This window comes from Sapajus apella, unplaced genomic scaffold, assembly GCF_009761245.1.
Source record: "Sapajus apella isolate SASKATOON/1434 unplaced genomic scaffold, GSC_monkey_1.0 scaffold37, whole genome shotgun sequence".
Classification (NCBI taxonomy): domain Eukaryota; kingdom Metazoa; phylum Chordata; class Mammalia; order Primates; family Cebidae; genus Sapajus; species Sapajus apella.
Genome location: NW_022436977.1, coordinates 1,862,827 through 1,870,630, shown reverse-complemented (window position 1 = coordinate 1,870,630; position 7,804 = coordinate 1,862,827). Strand labels below are relative to the sequence as shown.

The 7,804-nt window shown below is 53.8% G+C and overlaps 1 protein-coding gene across 2 annotated transcripts; it reads left to right on the top strand.

Annotated features, from left to right (window-relative positions):
- The first annotated feature begins 1,060 nt into the window (after positions 1-1,060).
- Positions 1,061-6,868, top strand: FBXL22 (F-box and leucine rich repeat protein 22). Of its 2 annotated transcripts, XM_032297771.1 has the most exons (3): positions 1,061-2,992; positions 5,607-5,809; positions 5,893-6,130. In XM_032297771.1, the coding sequence occupies exons 1-3, from the start codon at positions 2,478-2,480 to the stop codon at positions 6,030-6,032; spliced, it is 858 nt and encodes a 285-aa protein (XP_032153662.1). In that variant the 5' UTR covers positions 1,061-2,477; the 3' UTR covers positions 6,033-6,130. The 2 variants fall into 2 exon arrangements, with proteins under 2 accessions (XP_032153662.1, XP_032153663.1); XM_032297772.1 differs by lacking the exon at positions 5,607-5,809 and having other exon boundaries at positions 5,893-6,868.
- The last annotated feature ends 936 nt before the right edge of the window (positions 6,869-7,804 follow it).

Below are 7,804 nucleotides of genomic sequence, written 5' to 3'. Positions count from 1 at the left end.
TCCTGCTTACAGTAAGTTCCTATAGACTACCTCTCTGCCCCCATGCCTCCTGCAAACAGAACCACATTCTTCATTTGCCTGGTCTTGTCAGTCTTCTAAAGTTGAAGACACAGATGCCTGCAGCTCAGATTGTTCTGCATCTTTGTTCCCTGGGGCACATTCTCTTTTGGCAGCTGTGCTGCTCAGAGGCTGCATGGTTGCTGTCGCTGCTGCCAAACAGCGTAGCTCCAGAGAAGGCCGAAGGGGCAGACCCTCTGCAGCAGGCAGGAGCACATCTGCAACCCCCCTGCCCCCGCCCACTGCCCCAGGGCCCAGTAGTCCAAGATGCTTCCTGCAGGCTACCTGGAGGAAGAACAGAGGGGCAAGGCTTTAAACGTTCTTCCCTGCCAATCTTGCCATTCCAGCAGGGCTGCAGTAGTGCAGCTTGGAAGCCACGCTGAAGCACAGTGACTCTTAGTGGAAGGCACGATTACCACTCTCACCTTGCAAGAAGTTCAAAGAACCTCTATTCCTAAGGGTCAACCCTCTGAAAAGCATTGGTTTGAGGAGGATAAGGGAGGGAAAGTGGAGATAACATGGCTTTCTAATCACACTGTGGTATTGCAGCATACATTTTAAGTGAAGAAGTACACCTAGACAGAGTGTCAGCTATAATTTAGAACTAAATTGATGAGCTTGAAATAGCAGCAGTGGCTGACTCCCCTTCCTTGAGAAATGCTTCCTTTTGACTGTTCCTTGGTCTGTTTTTAAGAGAATCCCCCCTTGGCCGGGCGCAGTGGCTCATGCCTATAATCCCAGCACTTTGGGAGGCTGAGGCGGGTGGATCACGAGGTCAAGAGATCGAGACCATCCTGGTCAACAAGGTGAAACCTCGTCTCTACTAAAAATACAAAAAAATTAGCTGGGCATGATGGTGCGTGCCTGTAGTCCCAGCTACTCGGGAGGCTGAGGCAGGAGAATTGCCTGAACCCAGGAGGCGGAGGTTGCGGTGAGCCGAAATCGTGCCATTGCACTCCAGTCTGGGCAACAACAGCAAAACTCCGTCTCAAAAAAAAAAAAAGAGAATCCCCCCATTGCACTTCATCTTGGCATGGTGGAGTAATGGAGACACAGGGGGACCAGCTGAGGCTGGCTTCTCAGGAAAGGCACTGATTACAATGGCTACTTTCTTCTTTGCTTGATTGCCTGCTGCCTTTAAAGGCAAAGCTGCACCAGCCCTGACCAAACCTTAGTTCCAGAAGTGGGTTCAGCATAGGTTGCTTCATTTCTGTCCATGGAAAAACCAGAAGGATTCTCATTCCCTCTTATTCCAAATGGGAGAACAAACAAAAGTAACCACTGAGGTGGTAGTCTCTGGGCTGGCAGAGGAAAACCGTTCTCTCCTTAGTACTCCCTATTGCCCAGGGAGAATGTGGCCTACACAGCTTCACTGTATCAGCATCCCCCAAGCAAACCAAAAAATGACACCAGGGATTCATGGCAGGGAAGTTAAGGTTGGGGCTAGGTTTGGGAGTGAAGAGCATTAGGAAAAGGGTCTGCCATATTGTGAGGCTCTGAGTACTCAGGAAGAGACAACATCACTGACACTACCTCCAGGAAACTTGTCTAGGGAGGAGTCAGAGAGGGCAGGTGTGGTCCACCGGTTTCTTCAAGAGGAGATGGAGGGCACTGAGAGCAGATGGTTTGTGGTCAGCTTAAAGGCAAAGAGAGTCTAAAATATTGAACTTAAAATTGTTTCAGGCAGTTTCACATTAAGAGCTACCTCATCCATTTGACATTTTGGGAAATACAGGTTATATAAAATAGAAGGCCATTATCGGTGGGAAAATGTAAAGCCAAGTAAGCTTCAATTTAAAACACAGACATACTCAGTACTGCTTGACCAAAACTACAAAAAAACCAAACCAAACAACCTACCAAACCAATAAAACGCAACTCTGGAAAGAAGCTACTTCAGTAAAATCTTTTATAAACAAGTCAGGGTAAAAAAAAATCTAGCTGTTGATGAAGCCCAGGAAAATCCCCCTGCCTAGAGGAGGACAGCAGGACTTGAAGGTCGACCAGCCTAGCCTGGAGACCATTATTCTATGGCACAAAAATAACAGGAATGAGGCATCAGCCAAGGACTCTGCTTACAGCACAGAACTCACAACTGTCACCCTTCACTCACAACAGGCTTCTTCCTACTAAGGATGAAGCAAAAGATTCACAATGATGTACTAGAAAATCACAACAGTTAACATTTACAATTAGACTCCTTCCCCGTGAATAGGGACTGCAAACCCAGACAGAGCTAGCCTGGCCACCGCCTCCCAACGAAAACGCCTTGGGAAAAGCCAAACGTGCTCACTGCTACACAAAATTGTCAGCTAAAGGGAAAAGAAATCCCTTTTAAGGAAAGTAGCTTCAATAGGCTGCTTTTCTGCCAGGATTTTCAATCCCTCTGAACATAAGCCGAGCCACAGACTGCCGCACGTATGTCTGGGTCCTGCTGTTTCTTCCCTCACCCCTCCGCAGAGCTTCAGCACCAGTTGTTAGCCAAAAATAAACACCATTCCTCAACCATATATGTCCACTGGCAGGCCAGAACTGGGGAGGAGAGAAGGCAGGTCAGCCCGTCCCCTAGCTGCCGCACTCACATGTGGCCGCTGCTCACCATGCACATAACCCAGCTCAACCGGGAGTGCCTGCTGCACCTCTTCTCCTTCCTAGACAAGGACAGCAGGAAGAGCCTCGCCAGGACCTGCTCCCAGCTCCACGAGGTGTTTGAGGACCCCGCACTCTGGTCCCTGCTGCACTTCCGTTCCCTCACTGAACTCCAGAAGGACAACTTCCTCCTGGGCCCTGCTCTCCGCAGCCTCTCCATCTGCTGGCACTCCAGCCGTGTGCAGGTGTGCAGCATTGAGGACTGGCTCAAGAGTGCCTTCCAGAGGAGCATCTGCAGCCAGCACGAGAGCCTAGTCAATGATTTCCTCCTCCAGGTGTGCGACAGGTAGGCCACCTTGCCTCCTGAGCAGTGCTGGCCCCGCTAGCTCTGGCTTCCCTCTTGGGGGTGGGGGGCAGACAAGAGCAAATTACGAGACCAAGATGGCTCCACCTTGGGGGTGCCTCAAACTAGGCCCAAGGCAGACACGGCCCACCCAAAACACGGTCCCCAGTAGACAGATACAATCCTGAGGGAAACCACTGCTAATCTTCTCAGCCTCACAGGTCCTGGAACTGCTTCATGCAAACACCAAGAAGTGGGGTCTCAGTTGTCCCTGCCCTTTGGGCAGCTGTCCTCCCTGGTAGTCATTAAGTGCTAGGTGGGTCCATCTCGGCCTGGATTTTCAAGGTCAGGCTCTGGGAAAAGGCTTCCAGATACAGCTATCAGCTCACCCCTCCATTAGGCCTAGCAAACAGCCCCCGAGGCCTGGGAAACACTGCAGAGGAAGGAGAGGCGGGGGAGCCAGGGTGCCCAGGTCACCTTAGCCAAACCAGACTCCTGGAGAAGATGAATTACTGATTTAAACAGTACTCCTAGGGAGGGTGGCTTAGCCTAATTTTTCAAATTGGCAAACTGATGCTCCATGAGGTGGTGAGATTTGCCCACAGCCTAGAGTTGCCAGATTTTAGCAAATATATAGGCTGTCCAGTTAAATATGAATTTCAGATAAACAATGAATTTTAAGTGTATGTCCCAAATACTTCTTGTATCTATCTGCTAACCCCACCCCAGACACAGACGCTGAACCATCAGGCCAGGATCCCTCCATCGTCCCAGCCTCATGGGTAGAGCCGCCCAGGCAAGAACAGGGGTACTCAACCAGCCTCTCACTGAGCTTCTGCCTTTGAGGAAAAACACCCCCTCGATCACTTAAACTGGGCCTGGCTGTTCATGGAAAACTAAGCTCAGCCAGTTTACTGCCACCCAAGTTCACAGCTGCTATTTACTGGCAGCGCGACAGGAGTGGAAGGAAACAGCGTAGTGACCCCACCTTTCTTTTGAGCTGGTAGGAAGGAAACAGAAGATGGACTTGGGGCTGGGTCCTGGCTGGACAAGGCCATTTTGACAGGCTTAATAAGGCCCAGGAATCAGACTAGAGAGTGATATTGAGGGTGGGGGCGGGCGCATAGCAGAAGGAGTCCTGAAGTTGTTCCATTTTTACTCTACGAGAACCGAGCTTCATGCCCCAAATCTGCGAGGTGTGGAGTGGACCTCCCAGGCCTCTGTACTGGTCACGCAAGGGACCCTGCTGTCACATAAAAAGAAAAGGGCTTTGCTATCACGGCTCTCTGCTGAGAGAGTGCGTCCAACCATGTGACCCCAGCTCCAATATCTAAACTCTTGCAACCTCATTTCTTCTGTAAAATGTGCTAAATTTTCCTCATCCCACAGGGGAAGAGGATTAAATGACACAGTGGCACCTGGCACATAGTAGGCACTGATGAACGTCTACCGAATCTGGTTCTTCTGGCACTCAGCTCAGGTTGGGAGGAATGGCTGAGGATAGCTGGGCAGGGGACAGTCGGCTTCCCCGCCCCCCCATCCCCCCCGCATCAGAATTATTCAAAAGGTTCTTAGGTAAACGATCATCCAACACCTTTGAGGCTTAAACACCTAATCCTTATAACCACCTTGAAGGTAACAATTCCTCCCACTTGACAGATGAGGAAGAGGCACCCAGCAAGGTTCAGACATCTGTCCCGGGTCCGCAAATAAATCACAGGCCAGTCACTTGGGCTCCCTGGGCCAGCTGCCTCATGAACAAAACTGCGGGTGTAGAGGTTGAATGGGGTGAGGAACGAAGGCACATGAACCTGAAAGAGGCCTAGGCTCTGTGTGAAACGTGGCTGGGTCCAGCATATTTTAGTTCCTTACTTCCCAAACCAGGCACCAAGGAGCTCAGCTGGCCCAGCGGGGGCAGTCGCAGAGCTGCAGAGGCGGCTGGCCGGGAAAGGGAAACACTTCCCCAGACCAGACTCCAGCTGCTTCTTGCTGCGGAGAGCCAAGCCCACTGGTTCCATGAGTCGGTCCTTCTGGACTGGAAGCGGCTGGTCCCGCGCATTATGACTGTGGAGGGTCCCCACTGCAGGCTCCTCACAACCCCAACGGTAGACGTTATTCCCCCGACGCAGAGGAAAACAAGGTTCTGGGAGTGACTGACATGGCGACAAGCCAAGTCGAACTTTGCTCAAGATCTTTTCTCGTTGGGAGGGGCTGATGAGGCGGCAAAAGTGGGCCCCCCAAGCTTTCTGGGCAAGCAACCTGGGTGTCCCTGACTGTACCTGCTCAGGGCCTGCCTCTAGCTGCCTCCGATTCCTGCCCTTTTCCAGGCTGGTGCCCCAGGGGAGGCAGGAACAGCTCTAGTCAACTAAGCTGAACCCGGAGTCAATGCTGACGCCTGCTCCCACCACCTCGAGGGTTGGGATGGTCCTGTCACTAAGCCATCTCCAAGGAACAAATCCCTCTTCCCGCTCACGTCCCGCCGGTACATTCAGGGGCCTCAACTTGAAGCTAGACTGGAGCAGTGGCCACGCACCGCTCCCCTGCGCCAGCACGTCCGGAGCTAAACAAAGAGACAAGGGCTGTGGCTCCTGAAACCGGCAATTCCCTCTGTCCACAGCCGCCCCAGGACTCTGCTGAGCCGGGGTCGGAGCTTTCCCACCAGGGGCTCCTCAGGCTACGAGCCACGAACCCACGTAGATCAAGGTACGCTGAGATGCAGGGGCAGAAAGAGCAGGGAAAATGGGCCGGCCAGAAAGCTGACTTGGAACCCTGCGAGTCGTCGCAGCCAAGTGTCTTCACTTCGCAGGCCCCGAGTCCTCGGTAAATAAATACGCCCGTCCCCCGGGGCGGTTGGGTGGCTTCAACGAGCCAGTGGGCCCCGGGTCACCGCGCTTTCCCCACAGGTGCCCCAATTTGGCATCCGTCACTCTGTCGGGCTGCGGCCACGTCACCGACGACTGCCTGGCGCGCCTGCTTCGCTGCTGCCCACGCCTGCGTGCACTGCGCCTGGAGAACTGCGCGCGCGTCACCAACCGCACGCTAGCGGCCGTGGCGGCGGACGGGCGCGCGCTGCAGACGCTGCACGTGGACTTCTGCCGCAACGTGAGCGCGGCCGGCCTGCGCCGCCTGCGCGCCGCATGCCCGCGCCTGGCCCTGCGTGCCGAGCACAGCGCCGCCATGCTGCCCGACCAACCCCCGCGCCCGCGCGCGCCCGCCGCGACCCTCGGCAAGCTGCTGCAGCACTAGATACCGCCCCGCCGCGACCCCGGGGGGAGGAGCGCAGCCCCAGACATCCTGGTTTCGACCCCAGCTCTTCCACCTTCCAGACCAGCACCGCATCTTCTGAGCCTCAGTTTCCCCATCTGCACAGTGGGGACAACAATGCCTACCTCACGTTACGACTTTATACCCAGAGGAACGCAAGATTAAATGGATGTTTGGAAAAGACTCGGCTGGTTCTCACTCAACACCACCGCCTTTCCCCTCTCGCTTCCGCCCCAGCTTTGTGCGGTGCGCCCCCAACGACGGCGGGAGGTGCCTCGCCGTCCTCGGGGACTCTGCTCGCTATTGGGTGGAAATCACCTTGGTGGGGAGGGCTTCACCACTCAGAGCTCGCCCGCTGGCGCGCGGGGGTGAGAGGCCAGGGCTGCGGTGCGCAGGGTCCTGGAGAGCCTCCGGGCGGAGCGACCCCTCGAGACCCAGTGGCCTCCCGGAGTGTCCTGGGGACCGTCGCCTCCAAGGGCCACCGGTAGTGATCTCGGCGAAGCTGGAGGAGGGAAAGCCGGGTGCCCCTCCCTGCGGTTTGCCCGCGCGCGCGCCTGCCTGCTCGCCTTTGCTGGGGCAGATGAGTTCCCGGAGTGACTGCACTCGCTATTGTAGAAAATTCTCTCCCAATTGTTGAATTCTTACGTAAACTGCACAGTTACCCATATTTTCTACTGTTCTCATCTCATAAGGGAAAAAAATGATTTGGAAAAACAAAAAACTTCAAACTAAATATTTAAATATTTAAAAACAAAAGCAGCAGCCTTGGCTAAGCTTTTGATAATGGAACCATTTTAAGCTGATGACAAGCTAGATTTTCACCTGTTGGATTTGCTGGATATGAGCACAAGCCTGGACTTCCCATTTCAATTTCAGGACTGTAGTGACTGACGTCCCACATTTAGTGAAGGCTCTCGCCTCCTGGCAGCCGCCTGGTCCTGAGTCCCTGCGGAGAATTCTGGGTGGGTGGAAGAGGCGGGGAGCAGTGTGGCGCTGCTCACGCTCCGGCTCCACCCAGCCCGAGCTGTGACCAAGCCCTTCACCCATCCAAGGCCAGGTGTGAAAGAGGAGCTTGATCCCTACTCACAGGTTTCTTAATTCATTGCTCAAACAGGGAAACAGCAAGGAAAAAGACAGATTCTGTTCTCATGAAGCTTACGTTCTAGCTGAGGGACAGACAACAGGCAACTGGCATGCAAGAAGGTAGAAATTATGGAAAAAAGTGCAGGCTGTAAGGGGCTATCAGGAATTGCTGGCAAGAAACTGGGGGGTGGAGTGAAGCCTCTGAGAAAAGGTTGACCAATGTAAGCTTCATTGAGATGACATTTGAGACATGAAAGCCAGAGAGACAGGCAAGCAAGCCATGTGGAAGGAAGGCACTCCTGGCAGAGGAACCGTCAGTGCAGAGGCCGCGGACTACAGGTGTGGCTCGTGTTGGGGGAACAGCAAGTTGGTCAGAATGGCTGGAGCAGAGTGAATGAGGAGGGAAACTGAGTAGCAGATACTCAGAGAAGCAATGTATCCTGCAGCTCAACTCCAAATGCATTTTAA